Below are 15,224 nucleotides of genomic sequence, written 5' to 3' on the forward strand. Positions count from 1 at the left end.
CTTTGTTAACAGGTAAGGTACAGGGAGGATGCTGGCAGAGCAATGCAAGCACCTCTCTGGATGCAAAGGGGGCTGTTCTGACTTGCACTGCGCATCCTCCTCCTGACATGGTGCCATGGCAGTAGGTACCTTTACCTCTGCACAATAAAGATAAGCAGCCTCCCGTTTTTAGATGATATTTTAGATAGCAGTTTCTTTGCTGCCATCACATGAAGGCGCCAGCGTAAGGGGAAGCTGGTTCTGGGTGAAGACTGCAGGGACTGAGGGCTGCAGCACTCGCTGTGCAGCATGCCCTCGTTTCCGCTGCGCAGCTGGCAGTGCCCCGCAGGCGCGTGGACTGATGCGCTGCTGTACCACCACCTTCTCCCACACGCTGTGCCTGGTAGCCTGGTTTTATTTGCTCAGGTCAGGCTCTTGGCATAGTTGCAGCACAGTGTGTGTGTGCGCAGGGCTGGGGGCAGCAGCATCGCTGCATGCTGCTAGCGTGGAAACAACCAACCGGGAAAGCATGACCCTTTTCTGTCCAGGGAGTTGCAAAGCTGGGGTGGAATTAGTTCAGCAGTAAGTGGTTATCAGAGTCCTCAAAGGGGGTCATTGCACTGGGAAAGCCACCTTTTCCTGCTATGTCGCAGCACACCCAAATTGCTGTGTTCTTGCTCTCCCCTTCCCCAGCCATCCCTGTTTTCTAGCAGTAAGACTGCTGAGCGGGGTAGGGGTCTCCATGTCTCTCTGCCTTCAGACTTGTCCAGGGAGGCTAGCCAGAGCACCTGCAGCGTCTTCCATTGATCCTCTGTTCTTTGCCCAGTCCTACAGCGGCTCTCAGGGGATCTGGGGTCAGGCGCAGTCGAGAGGAGTGTGCCAACAGTTGTACCTGTCCCCCACTCAGCGCACAGCTACAATCACCTCGCCTTGGTGCAGGTAGTGGAGAGGTTCATAACACCATAAATGTGTTTGTCTGGGGCCCCAGACAAGGAAACTAGCCCTGCTCCTCGCTGGGGAAAAATCTGTTGCTGCATAAATACCGTTGTACTGGCTGACCAAAAAAAAACCACTCGAGAACTTAAATGGTAAGAACACTGCATCTTTAAAAATTCCCCAAAGACTTCTAAAATCATGTCTTCTTTCCCCTCTTCCTCTGTAAACAGAGGCACAGTCTCAGCTTAATCACTACCAGGCAACAGGGAAAAATCTTTAATTACTTGATAGCAGAACTGCACAAGACTTCTAAGTATGAACAGCCTTCCCCACCCCTGGCACAACTATTCTGGCATGGCCCCTTAAGGACTGCTGCATGGACAACTTGTCCTGTCTGAATTGCAGGCATGTAAAAATAAATATTTCAAGGTCAAATACTTAAGGAAGAAAAAAAAAGTGTATTTATTTAGCACAGCCTAAATTGACACATTTTTTGTAACATTTAAAAAACAATCGAGGTTTTTTTGCATGCTTTGCAAGCTTTAGAAGGCTGTGACCCTCGGTTGGATAAACACTGCTTGATAGAAGGGGAGCATTAACTCACAGGTGCCCATAGAAAACAGCCTCCAAGCCAGCCCCTGCTGGGAAGACCCGAACGCCATGCCCAGGCAGTGCCGTGCGGAGCTGGTCTCTGTCACCACACAGATGACAGGCGCAGCTCTCTCCAGGCGTTAACAGCCTGCGATGGCCAGGTCAGGTTGCAGCCAGAGACCGGACGGACAAACTGAACAGGCTTTTACAAACACTTGCAACACGCTGTTTTGCTGATACCTTTGCTTTTGCCCGAGAAGATACACCAACACCCCGACACCTCCAGCAGCGAGCACCACACTGTTTCCATCTGACAGCCTGTCCCTGCACTGTAGCTCCTCCAGCTCAAACACAGCCCAGAGCCCTCCTGGAGCCCTGCTGCCCAGCTCACCCGTGTGGCACAGCTTCACACCACCCCCGCCCAGCAGCAGCAGCCTGAGGAAGAAAAAAGCCAACCAGCAACACGAGTTGTTTGCAGGAACAACTTTTTTTTTTAATAAAGTGTACAAAGTAGTAAAACTCATTACACGAGGTTCTGTGACAGCTGTTACAGAGATGATTTGGGCTCCTCCATGGGCCTCGTGGTGAAACGCCGATGAGCGTTGGGTGGAGATGAAGGACATGAACACGACGCAGACCCACCTGCCCCTACCAGCTCCCGTGAACGTGCCCTCCCCATCCCACACCGCACCTCCAGCCGGCCCCCGCCACTTCGCCTGTCTGGCCGGTTCGCCCATGCCGGGTTGTTCCCGCTGTCCCACACCACAGCATCCCACACACGTTCAACACGAATAACACACTGAACCGAGCGACCTGTCTGAGCGGCATGCATACAGAAAGGAAGAGTAAAAACACAACCCGACTGAACCCACAGCAACAACAACAGAATTTTAAGGCTATGCATAAAACAAAATGAAGCAGTATCTTTAAAGCTAGGTAGCAAGTAGCATTTGTGAAACATAAGGCTTGAGGCTTATTGATTCTTCAGAACAGGTTTATTTGCTTTTCCTTCTTAAACACCAATGTACCATTTTTCTTCCTTCGCTTGAACAGGCATTTTGTTTCCTTCTCGGCAGGGACATTTAACTCAGAGAGGTTATGTTGGAACGGCCTCCCGGGGGCGCGACGATGCGCTTGCTCGCTGAGCGAACGCCTTCATCAATCTGGGTACCTGGGAGAGGACAAGAAAGCACAAAGGGAAGGGGGAAAGCTAAGTTAAGAGCATTTTCTTCACAGGACTGAGCAGTCAGGCAGCCTGGGGTCTCGCCAAAGAGCCTCCCAAGGCTGTCTATAGCAACCTGCTCCCTCTCCAGCTCCAGTAATGACCCTGAGAGCAGCAGTGGTTTGAACATCTCTGTAAATGCTCCTCCGTGAACAGACCCACGCAGCAAGAGCAGGGTCTGATGCTGTGCTGGCACCTCCATGGCCACAGTCTGCCTTGTTTCTACTGCAAGGTGCAGCAGGCTGGAGGGCCAGCTCTGGCCATGTCCTTTAAGGGACACACAGGGTCTCGCCCTGCCATGCTCCACTCTTGTGCTCAGCTTGCCCCACGCCATCTCCCAGCTGCTCCCCAGCCCAGGACAGGGGGCTGGGACAGCGCGGCCGGTGGTTCTACGCTCTCCCAGCCCAGCCACCGCATGCGTTCACCTGACAGGCTGAATCCAGACTGATGGAGGTTCCTGACGGGGGGTGTCTGCCGTGTGGGGGACCCCCTGGTTGACCCTGCAGGGGTGCCCCCCTTGGGGGTGGTGGTCAGGTCAAACACAGGTCCATCATACATGCCCCGGGGCACAGCATGCATCTCTGCCATCTGTCACCAGAGAGAAGAGGACAGTGACACTTCTCTGCTCCCAGGGAGCATCCTGCCATGGCAGCATCCTGCTCCAGAGATCCTTGGCTCCCCAGTCCCACTGCAATTCACACTGCCAGCCCTGTGCCCCTCCATCCTCCCTGCAGTGCTGAGGCCTGGCACAGCCCCACCCTGTGTGACGGCCTCCCTTCACTCCCACCCTGCAAAGTGCGCAGAGCCCAGTGCAGGCAATCCCTCAGCACGGGTTTATGCTACATGGATGAGGAAGGAGAAGGCCATTTTGCCCAGTCTGTTTTTAACTCAGCACTTCCCTCCAGACTCCTGCTGCAGCAGGACAGCAACAAGGGCAGGCATCACCCACTGTTGACCCAGCCGAGCATCTGCCTCCCGTGGTGGCACACCATCAACACCAACGTCTAAGCTCTCTACCCAAGCCTTAACTATCCCAACTGTAGGTTCAAAATACACCAGTTCGCAGCACTGCTTCCAGGGTCCAGTGAGAACAGCAGAGGAAAACCAATCGGTTATTAGGGAGAAGGGCAATTTGGGCTAACGGTGTCCCAACTCTTTCTCCTGGCATCTCTGTCTCCTCACCTTCCTCCTGGCTTTGATGCGCTTGTAGACATAGTCAGGGAAAGGACTGCTGGGCAGGAAGCGTCCAGTCCCCTGGGTCACATGCAGGTTGCCATCCTCCAGCATGATCTTCCCCTGGCATATGACAACCAGCGGGGCCCCGCGTAGCTCCATCCCTTCAAAGATGTTGTATTCAGCCGCCTGCAGCAACGAGGGGATGATGATCAGGAGGGACATGAGCACTGCCTGCCCGCTCAGGGCTGTTTAGTCCCCATACCTCACGGCTTATGTCACCAGTGCAGGGAAAGGACACCTCTAACAGCCTTGCCTGCCCTTTAGTTCACTAGTCCATCACACTAAGAACACACCAGAGCTCCCAACATGAACCAGGACCTGCTGCTTCGGAGCTCAGTGTGAGCAAGGACTCCAACAACAGAGGAAGGCAGGACCTAGGCTTGAGGTAAGGCATGAACAAAGCACGCTGGCAAAACCAGGAAAAAAATGGTACCTGGAAGAGGAACCCAGATAAGGAGAAATGCGTGTCCTTACACCTGCGTGGGCCAGGCTCGGAAGAAGAGCAACACAGCAGGGTGAGAAAAGCCCCGTGTGCAGGGCCCAGGGCTCACAGACATCCTACCCCACAGTCACAGCTGGCATCGTCCAGAGCCTGGACTCAGTCCCTCCTCCTCAGAGCCCAGCATGGCAGGGCAGCACCAAGCTACCAGCAGCCAGGCAGCCTTTATACAGTGCTACTCGCACCCCACCCTCCAGCATTCCCACAGACGAGCAGAGGGCTTACAGATTGATGGGTTTTTGCCGTGACGATCTTCACTGCATCAGGATCCCATATAACCAGATCGCTGTCGGAGCCCACTGCTATTCTCCCTTTCCGTGGGTACAGGTTGAAGATTTTTGCAGCATTAGTGCTCGTCACAGCCACAAACTGGTTTTCATCCATCTTTCCTGTGGCCTGCTCAGACACAAAGAGACCTAAGTGCTCTTTTGGGGAAAGGGAGAGTAAGAGCCCCAGGAAGCACCAGACTCATTCCCACACAAGCCACTGGCTGGCTGGGCCCAGACCGCTGCGGCTGACCTTACTATTGGCGCCAGACAGACTGAAAACTGGGGGAATAGTCACAGCTCCTGGCTGTTCACCCTGAACCTGCAACAGCTGCCTCTCCTGCTCTGGCTTGTTTTGACTCTCAAAGCCAGCGAAGAGACAGGCAGCTGGGTGCCCAGCTCTGCAGAGGCGAGAACACGGGTATCTGAGGTGCCCATCAACCCTGCCAACTCTGCCCTCTCCCCAGCGTGACTCTTACCACTGCCTTGTCCCAGATGACAGACATTCGTTCCTCTATGCCGTTGGTCCCTTCTGGGATCGCCGTGAAGTTGTCTTTTCCAATTGCTTTCTGTGCGGTGCTGAATGTACAGTGGGCGCTTCCCGAAACCTGCAGGTCACCACTGAGGGGTGGTGGTAACAAAAGCATCATCAGCCATTTCGCAGTCAGACAATAGCAGGGACATGAGGGACATGGATCTCCTCGGGGCACGGGCAGCCCCTGGCTCAGCTCTGTTTTACTCTGCACCCTCGTTTCTACAGCCTCTCAGTCTGAAGACTTCCACCCAACCTGGCCCCTGCGGTGGCCACGTCACCTGGGGGCACAGCGGCAACAGAGCTCTGCCACGCCACGCTGCCCGCCTGGGGCACGAACAGCATTCTGCACACAAGAGGAGTCAACAGCTCAGCTCCAGAGGAAAACACCCTGGGGAACAGGGTGGCCTTTGTGTCAAGCCAAAAGATGTCCTTCCATACGAGACTCCAACATTTACACTAACACAAAGGGAAAAGACATCTCAGGTCTGCTTGGGAGAGAAGCCTTTCTGCCACATGGGGAGAAAGAGGCCTCTCCACCCGAAGACTGTCCCCCACAGCCAGCCCTTTCGTTGTGTACTGCCAGCTCCTGTACCCCAAGGGGGAAGCGCAGCCCTCCCCTGCCCCACGGAAGGCCTGCTGCGGGCAGGCATCACCCCTGTCTGTGGGAGAGGGGATGCGGCTGCAGGAGCGGGCTTACGTGGGGCTGAGCCTGTGCGCTGCCCACTGCTTGCACTGCCAACCTTCCCCAGTGAGGAGAGCACCTCAGCCTGGCTCCAGGGTTCCGGCCTGAGACATTTCATCTGGCAGGAGCTCACCAAAGGCTCCTCTCAGTCCCACGTGGACACTCGCAGCATGACCTGCAGCAGGAGAAGCAGCCAGCAGCGCAGACCAAGAAGGTGTGCTTGCAAGTGCAGGCTGGCCCACACTACAGCTCTGGCCCAAGCAACAGCATCTCTGCCACATCGCGGCCACGAAAGCAAACGCCCCCCATGGCCACACGTAAACCTGACAGTGGGACGAAGACAGTCAGGACTCCCCAGAAGCAGCTCTCTCCAGGAGACTCGGAAAAGCTTCACTGCAGTGCTCTACAGTGGCTGCTGCCCAATGCTGTTATCCAAACCCCTCTGCCCAGAAAGGGTCACTGGTCAGATGAGATGTCCTGACCCATCCTGTTCCTGACAACAATGGCAGAGGGCAGGAATTGGCAGAGCCAGCGAGCTGCTGACAGGCAGGGCAGGGCGAGGAGCTGCCACAGCTCCCTGGAAGTCACCCAGTTGCTGCTGGGTCCTTGCAGAGCAGAGGACAGGCAGCAGTTGGAAAGTCATTGCTGCCAGGCAAAAGGAAGCAGACCAACACAGGCCAGCTCCCAGCACTGCCCGCATGAGGCAAGTGGCCTTGAGCACCTGGCTCCCAGACCGGCTGCGTCTGAACCCAGGATGGCGCGGACACAACGGCTCTGCTTGGGGCTGTGAATCAGCCCTAATCCACTGGTAATCTCCATCTTCCTCTGATAATTTCTGCCATATGTCTGACTGACTGCATAGCCAGAGACCCAGGCTGATGACACAACATGCTTCCTAATCTCCACCAGATTTGTCCCAGTGGAAGAAAACAAGCCGTCCAGCCCAGCTGGAGTCTCGCAGCCTCTCCTCCTGCTGACACAGAAAACGGTGAGAGAAAGGTGTCAGGACAGATGCCTGTGGGCTGCAGGGACTCAGAAATGCTCTTGCCTCTCCTTTGAGGTCTGGGGTAAAATTGAATTGGAAGGGTAGGATCAGAGAGCCAGTTCAGGAGCTGGGCTCACTTTCCCTGCAGTCCCTACGACCTGTACCTATTTCATACATCCAGACTGAGCAGAGGCACATCTTGCTCGTTGACCACAGCAAAATCCAGAGTGAGCTGCATATTCAGACCCCAAATGCACCAGCATCTCTCTTAAGCCAGCCATGGCATCTCCACCCTGGCACAACCCAGGTTTATCCCAACGTGACCCTCTGCTGAGACACCTCTTACTGACCAGTCATCCCTTGCTCATCTAGTCAGAGATGTTTCCAGCATTACCTCAAAGGTCATTTCCATTTACAACCCCATCAGTGTCAGTCGTTCCTGGCTAACACAGATCAACCACGCACACACAGTTCAGTGTGCAAACACAGGGTAAGAGGGGCATGCGATTCACACGTGGCGTGTGGACAGGGCCAGCAATGAGCTCTGCATCCCTAGCTGCTGCGCATGCCTTGCCAGTGAGAGGATGGAGTATAGCTGTGAAAGGTCAAAGCAAATTGCTGAAGTGCTTTTATTGTTTGCTCTCTATTTTCAACAAATCCCTTCCCCACCCCCTTGCCTTCAGGGTGAAAAAATGACCTACCATCCCTGTCAGATGCTGCCCTTAAAGGCCTCGTGCACTCTGCAGGCTGTACTACTGCTAACCTGTACAGGCATGAGAAAACGTCTGCTTTGTATTCGACTGGTGGATCCCTGCCGTGACACCTGTAACCCCTCCACCTTCTCCTGCACCATCGCAACCCAGGCAACCATTCCCTACCCTGTACGTGCAGAAGGGCTTCTGCAGCTTGGTGAATGCTTTCGTTGACAATTCTGTGTTAGCTGGTCCTCATTTCTTTGCCTTCTTCAGGGCATTTAAAATGACTACTTGCCCTCACAGGGGCATTACTGATGTTAAGCTTATGGTGCCTCCCCTGTCCTCCCTCCACTCTCAGGGATAAGCCACCATTGCTCTGAGTCAGTCATTTCGTCAGTCAGCTCATTAAATACCTACAGTGAAGTGGTTCAGGTTGGACTAATGTCTATGCTGCCCAGGTACTCCCTAATCTCTTCCTTCCCTATTTGAGGCCAGAGTCTGCTTCTTCCCGCTAGCAGCATCACCTAGCAGAGCTGTCACTCACCTGGCCAGGAGGGAGTTGATGTAGTCAGGGGTTGTTGGGTCTGGGCTCAGAGGTGGAGAGACCACAAATGCCGCAGCCTTGGCCCAGTTCTTGCTCCAGTAGTGTGTCCCGTCGGTCCCAAGACTGGCCGTGATTGGCTCACCAAACACCACATTGCCTGGAAAGGGGGACAGAAAGGACACTATTTTGGTGGAGCCTGGAGGCATTCTCTGTTCCACAGCACTACCAACAGCCTGCCGTGCCCAGAGGACACCCAGACCCACGCTGGGCTGTCCCACGCTGCCTTGGACCTCAGGTGCTGGGGCAGGCAGGAGGGACAGCAAGGCCCACATCGGTGCCAGGGGCAAGCCCTGCCCGCCATCACCATAGGGCCCTCCCACGCAAGGGCACAGATCCTGCTGGTGCAGCAAGCCTGGTGGGAGCATGGCGCGGGAAGGCATGGCCGCAGAGCTGTGTTCCCCAGAAGACACCACGGAGAGATGAACGATGCTGGCAACCTGGCCTCCTGCCCCGGCAGATGGCTGCTTCCCAGCCTGTCCTCCCGGGAAGCGAGGCCCCCGGTCCCCTCCTGCAAGCACTGGTGTCCCCCTGCTGTAGTGGGGGGCATTTCATCCCGCTGACTTTCAGCCCAAGAGTGACAGCCACGTCTCAGAGCTGACCAGCAGCGCAGGCATACCTGGCAGGGGTCAGGCAATTTGATAAGAAATGACAGCCTGCAACAGGGCAGGCAGACCACAACGCAGCCTGACACTGAACCCACGCCAGGCTGACAACCAAGCCCCTCACAATGTCCTTCATCGTCATCTCCTGTGCATTCTTCCTCCTTTATCCCTCGTAAATATTTACCATGTGCCACCAAAGAGCTGGCAGGCTCGTCCCCCTCTCCTGTTCCTCACTCACCTTCTGGTGCCTGACTCCAGGGACAGGCCAGGGGAGAGGACAGCAGCTGGTGACCAAGGGCTTTTTGCGGAACAGGGCTTGTCATGCTGATAAACTAGGATGGGGACTGAGAAATTGTGCTTTTCTTTCCAAACACGCTCTACAGCCTGGGAGAGTGCTTCTGGGAGACACTCATTGTTACGTCCCACAGTTACCAACTCCACCAAGACCCTCTCTACAAATGCATTTTCTACATTCCCCCCACCCCTCACCACTGTTTTATAGAGGCTCACTCTGTGGACGTGCACACGTGCGTGTGGGGAGTTCCTGTGCTCCACCACCAGTGACAAATGGAGCTCCCCAGCCACCTGAAAAGGCACCCAGCCACCCCCAAGGGGCCAGCATTTCAAAGGGAGGCCAGGGCTATATGCAGCAGCTCAAACCACTTGCACATGGATCGGACAATCAGAGCGCCCTTCACAGCCACAGACAAACTCTGGTGTTTAAAGCACTGCTCCTACTGTGACCCACATGTTGATGTTACCTGATGTGACAACAGGAGGTGGCTCCATGTGGCTTGGTGCAGTGTCCCTGTGCCCTTCACAAGTCAGGGAAATCCCTGAACTAACTGCTTTCCAACAGAAGGGGAAGCACTGGACTGCACTCAAGGCACAGTGGTGGTCTTGGCAAAACAACCATGAGGACGCGGGGACCACTGAATCCAGCTGTCCAGGATCCCAGTGACAACAGCAAGGCTGTGTGCAGCAGCAGCTGCCACTCACCTTTTTTTCTGGCTTGCGAGATGAGGTCAGCAGCGCTTTTGCTCATCACTTTAGTCACATAGAGAGGACAGTTGGTCTGGCTGGCAATAGTGACGGCCCGGAAGACAGCTTCTGCTTCCAGCTGGAAGAGAGAACGCCGCACGGCTGCAGAGGAGCACTGAGTGGGCAGGGAAGAGCCCCTGCTCCTCTTGGCACACCATGGATTGCTGCTGACACCCTGTGCCCTTGGCTCTTACCCTTGACTCCCCGAGGGCAGGTTAATCAGGGAGACCTGACGGGGAAGGTTCAGTCTCCCTAGGGCCCGGCCCAACCCGCAGGCTACAGCCACACAATGCTCAGCAGGGGAGCGCTGCCTGGACCGGGCTCAGGGGCCAGCGCAGAGCTGCATCTGCTGTTTTTTCCACTGCCTGGTTCCAGCTCTCCCGACAGCTGGAGAAGCCCAGGGCCTGCTGCCCGCGCCTGACAGCACAGCTCACAGGCTGAAGCCAGAGAACGAAAGGGTCTGCCCCTTCAGACCACTCACTGCTCCAGGCTCTCCGACGGCTGCGTTTGGTTTAACCAAATGTCCCCCTGCCTGTGGCTGGGGTGCAACGAGTTATGCGCCGGCAGGCTGTTCACATCAGGGTCTGGCTGTCCTGCGATGCAGCTGCTGCTCGTCCCAGCCTGCTGACACCCGTCCCATGTTTCACTGTCCTGCTGTTAGCAGAGAGTGGATTTCCATCATGAGGGATATCTTTGGACTATTACATCAGCCCGTGCTCAGCCTGAGCTCAACCCCAGAGTTTCTCCAAGTGTTTGCTCTACAGTTTGGCTTCAAGCTTCGGCATGAGAAAGTTCAAAACAGAAGCCTTAAAAAGACAATGTACCAATCAGCTAGCTCCCGGGGGAGGCCGGGACTGCCAGCTGCAGGGAACGCAGTAACTGCCTGCGGGCCAGGCAGCTGGCCGTGCAAGCTTAACTCTCCCAGTAGCAGGAGAAGCAGACCACTGCACCCAGACACACGTGCACCCGCACACCTCTCGTACTTCTGCAGGCCTAACTGCTGCACAGGAGGAGGTTTCTCTCTTCTGCTTAAAGACTCTTTAAACAGAAATTTAAACAAGAAAATATTTTTATCAGCGCACTTATGGACTTCAGTAGTTGACGGGGTTTAACATGTGGACAGGAGCAAACAGAGCCATCACTGAATACCCTTCACAAAAGGTTACAATCTGGAGCAGCACCATCCTGCCCTACCAAATCACCACCATCATAGAAGAGCATGTCTTTAACACCCACTGAGGTCCCTCCGGGACAGAGCAGACCCATGGAGCTAAGGACCACCCTCCCAATGCTTTGCCATCAATCTGCAGGCTTTATGGGAGATAGCAGGGTCATTTGTGCACTACCTAACGTTTTCCCAGGTAGAGGATGTTCTGGAAGGACGCTGTTTATTTTCAAAGGCAATGAGATCTGGATTTAGCTGAACAGACGGTATCTAGAGCCTTCTTGCACTGCTCTCAGTTGCCTTATGCTTTACTGGCATTTCAAGATGAAACACTCGACAATGTTTTACCGGCTTTGGATGAGAAGAACCGCAGTGCTGTCTTATGATAATAGGACAGTTCTCAAATCCTGGCACAACCACAGCATCCCGTAATCGTGGGTTTGCTTGCCAACTAGTGGCAACGGGTCTAGAGCCATAAAAATAAATGGCAGTTTACACACAGAGGGACTCTGATCCACTGTATTTGACATTGAGTCTCTTCCCTGTACAGGAAAATGTTTTATAGTCTCATACTTCAAAGAGAATAAGCACTGTATTACACTAGGCTATATACGTTGTTACCAGCCATAATACAGTCAACTTCTTACACTTCCAATTTAAGCCAACTGATTTTACTTCCAGCAGACCCTGAAGTACAAATCTGTCCCTGTGCTCCCCTGCTCTGCTTTGCTATTGTACCAAATTCCTACTGTTTTCTTCTTTCACGTGCTGTGGAAAGTTAAAAGCACCTCTCAGCAGGGAGCTATCTCAAGAAAACCTATCTAAAATTAGACTCAACTCAGATTAATGGACCAAACAGAAAAATACCCTGTGAGCTAAAATTAGAAGTAATCTAATTAGTGTCTTGACAATGATTTGTAACCAGGAAATTCCCCCTCTCCTTCCCTCCCACTCCTTCCACCAATGGCTTTGTCCGTCTGATTTTAAAATGCACTTTAGACCCTAAGCAGAGATTAAGCAAGAAGAGGCTGGAATCTGTCTGCACTCAGACAGACATGAACAGTGAATTTTCAGAGGAACTAAAACTCACCATTTGATTCTTCTCAGGCCTCTTACACCCATGGAGTCACCTATACAAGACAAACGCCCCCAAACCAGCCCCAAATGTTGCTACAGCCATACAGATCTTTTTGTTGATTGATTAATCTCTGGGAGACTCAGAAGTCCTTGTCTCTGCTAGGAGACTTGAGCAAAACTGTCACAAACGCGCACCTCGCCCTTTCCTTAGCTGATGATGAACAAGACAGTATTGCCTGTAAAAATGGATACCTATAGATTCATGCATACACACACACCCCCCTACCTCCCCTCCCTCACTACCCCCCAATGCTTGCTTGGCCCCACTAAATATGCTAAGCCCTACTGTGACTTGTGGGGAAAGCTGTTCAGTGCAGCAAGGCTGGTACCATCCTTTGCATCTTACCTCCTCAGGTCTGCTCAGCACATGGCCCTCGGGACCAGTTATTCCCATCTCCAACATCCTGGTTTGTTCCTAGGACATCAAAAGGACAGAAGGACCTTACAAGACTGTGAAACTATCAACCACACAGAAAAGCAGATCCCTCCTGTGTTGAGCCCTTCCCTCGGGACTGCTACCACCCTGTGTCCTGTGGGACCACTGTGCACAGTGAGAGGCTGCTAAACCCTCAAGGGGTTTCAGGGAGAAAGAGGGAGGATGGGGAAACGGAGTGCTTGGAGGGAGCATGGACACCGACTGAAACCTCTTCGATGAAACAAGCACAGTGTGGAGGAAAAAAGGGTACAAAACTCCCCAACTGCATGAACAGCACTTGATGTTTACAGTGCCCTTCCAAGGCCCTTCCTGGCTCCCCTTCTGAAAAGCAAGTAGTTCGAGTAGAATCTATTGAGAAAACAATCATTAAATCCAATAAAAAAATTCTCCTCCTAAGGTTACTCCTGGGTCCCCAGTGCTGTTCAATCATTTGGATATCGGCAAGTGCTAAATCCTGTCCTATATCAACTTCTATAGTAGCTGGTGGTGTGAGGTGTTGGTTCCTGTATTAACAGTATCCCAAGTATTTTGCCATTATAAATAAGGACCACGGATAATTGCATGTGTGTGTGTGCTGCATGTGCTGGCCTGCCTTGGAGATTTCTCTCGTATTCCCTTGTTTCAAACATCGCCCTTTGACAGAGGTCAAAGTAAACATGCAGAGGGACTTCACGGTCTGCTCTGACCAAGGCACTCGGGGATCTTTCTGACCTTCACACCTTTATCCACGTGCTGTCACTGCCTGTGGCAATGCACGTTTGCTCCTACCCAGCATCTGCCCTTGACTTGCCAAAACCACGTGCAGTTGCACAACAGGCAACACTTCTCCAAGAGGTGTTGGGGAGCATGAAATGGATACACAGCAGCAGTAATAGTAAGCCTGTAAGCAAGTAAGCAAGCAGTTTTATGCACTTTTTCTTGTGTCTTGTAGAGTACTGAACATATTATGGGCATTAAATAATGCCACCAATCTGCGTCAGGACTGTGTAACTCCAGCAACGATAACAGATGTGTTCACAGCTGTTGGAGGAGTGTATCAAAGGATGAGGCTGCACAGCAGGTAAGTGCTGCGTGTTACCTCCTCTGACATCTTCTCTGCCACAGTGAAAGTGCCAAGCAATAACTTGACAATACTCTTCTCACGTCTTGCTCTTCACCCACCACAAAGCACTCTCCCACCAGCTACAGCACGTCAGAGTCTGAAGTGTGGAGCTCCGCTCACGTCCTATTTCTGTTCAGGCCACGCAGCACATCTCTTCCCCTGCAACCTCCTCTCCTATGTTGACCAAACTCTGGAGAAACACACAGTTGCCAGGACCACCGAAAGTAAAATGGACTGAAATGGGGAATGGAGAGGACAAATCCTCTCCCTTCTTCCTGGGAACCACCACCAGCAGATGACCACAAGCATCACGTCTCTGTGCTAACAACACGCTGAGCCTCACACCAGCCTGTGATGTTTCAATCAGTCCTGACAGAAGGAAGCAATAGTTTTGGGGCATTTTGTGGTTAGGCTGGTGCTGAAGCAAAGATAAACTCTAGCCAAGACAATTCCTCTGACCACTCTCTGTTTTCATGTGGAAGAGCCATCCAATTGTGCACTGCAGCTCTAAAAAGTCCAAAGAAAAACTGATTCTTGTAGTCTGAGAGGATGTTTGAAGAATGACCTCTTTGTTCACACTCCTTCAGCTCCCAAGAATAAGAGAGACAGGAAAAAACAAGCAGTTGCAGAGCATAACTGAGCAATGTCTTCTCTGTCTTAATGAAAATCAAAACATTTGGACTTTCTCGCATCCAGCATCAATTACAACACAGCAGGCCAATACAGCCTACCCACTTGAACACCAAACCACATCCCTCATAACAATTCCCTTTCAAATCCAGCTCCATTAGCCGGCTGCTTGCTTACAGCAGGGAGAAAATCCCTCTCTTGCTGTGGCACTTTTCAATACGCTTTAACTCTCTTAGCTGATTATGTGCAAGGCAAAGGTCTCCGCCTCTCCACGCCGAAAACGAGCTGCGGTTGGAATGAACATACCGTACCTGATGGCCTACTCTCTTCCATTTAGATAATTGCTAATTCACTATTTCAGATTCGCTTATGCACCACATATTCACAGCAGAAAATCTTGGTAAATTTGATATTGCTGCTGAGCAGCAAAGAGATCACCTTTCAAAAGACATCCATGCAGCTTTAGAGTGATTTTGCTAATGCCCCACACCGAATCTGCCTGGGGTGGATTTTCAGTCCCCGCATACCAGAAGAGTAGTTAGTTACCTGTGCAATTATATCCCCATTTTCAGCATGAACTTGAGCTATGGCACCCAGCTCTGCCAGGCAGCTGAATATTTCATACAGCTAAAAGAGAGACAAGAAAAAATGATTACCGAGCAGACAGACTCCCTGGCGTGTGCACGGCCTCGGCACCCCGCATGGCCCTTCAGCCGAAGGCGCTGGCAGCGGCAGGGCCTGGTGTGGGTGCGCCGGGACCAGTTCTGGCCCTGCCGGGTGGTGCTCTCCGAAGGCCGGGGCCACCGGCGGATGCTCTCAGTGATCTCCATGCCAGACCTCTGCCTCCACCTGCAGCGCGGGAGCCCGGCCGGCCCGTGGCT

The 15,224-nt window shown here is 53.0% G+C and overlaps 1 protein-coding gene across 1 annotated transcript; it reads right to left on the reverse strand.

Annotated features, from left to right (window-relative positions):
* Positions 1-1,974: 1,974 nt before the first annotated feature.
* On the reverse strand, positions 1,975-15,173 carry LOC104071074 (dihydropyrimidinase-related protein 3-like). The gene is made up of 10 exons (XM_009574541.1): positions 15,045-15,173; positions 14,890-14,970; positions 12,522-12,590; positions 9,832-9,952; positions 8,171-8,327; positions 5,209-5,350; positions 4,689-4,859; positions 3,911-4,090; positions 3,154-3,316; positions 1,975-2,677 (listed from the first exon to the last, which is right to left on the reverse strand). The coding sequence occupies exons 1-10, from the start codon at positions 15,171-15,173 to the stop codon at positions 2,589-2,591; spliced, it is 1,302 nt and encodes a 433-aa protein (XP_009572836.1). The 3' UTR covers positions 1,975-2,588.
* Between the last annotated feature and the right edge of the window lie 51 nt (positions 15,174-15,224).

The sequence above is a fragment of the Fulmarus glacialis genome, unplaced genomic scaffold (genome assembly GCF_000690835.1).
Source record: "Fulmarus glacialis isolate BGI_N327 unplaced genomic scaffold, ASM69083v1 scaffold44723, whole genome shotgun sequence".
Taxonomy (NCBI): Eukaryota; Metazoa; Chordata; class Aves; order Procellariiformes; family Procellariidae; genus Fulmarus; species Fulmarus glacialis.

What these genes read in the sequence shown, in the direction of transcription:
- LOC104071074 (XM_009574541.1), bottom strand. Translation starts at nt 15,173, where the DNA reads ATGGAGATCACTGAGAGCATCCGCCGGTGGCCCCGGCCTTCGGAGAGC. An exon ending in TCATCTGGGACAAGGCAGTG is followed by an intron (nt 4,860 to 5,208) that starts GTAAGAGTCACG and finishes GTGTCTGAGCAG; the next exon opens with GCCACAGGAAAGATGGATGA. An exon ending in CGGCAAAAACCCATCAATCT is followed by an intron (nt 4,091 to 4,688) that starts GTAAGCCCTCTG and finishes TCGTTGCTGCAG; the next exon opens with GCGGCTGAATACAACATCTT.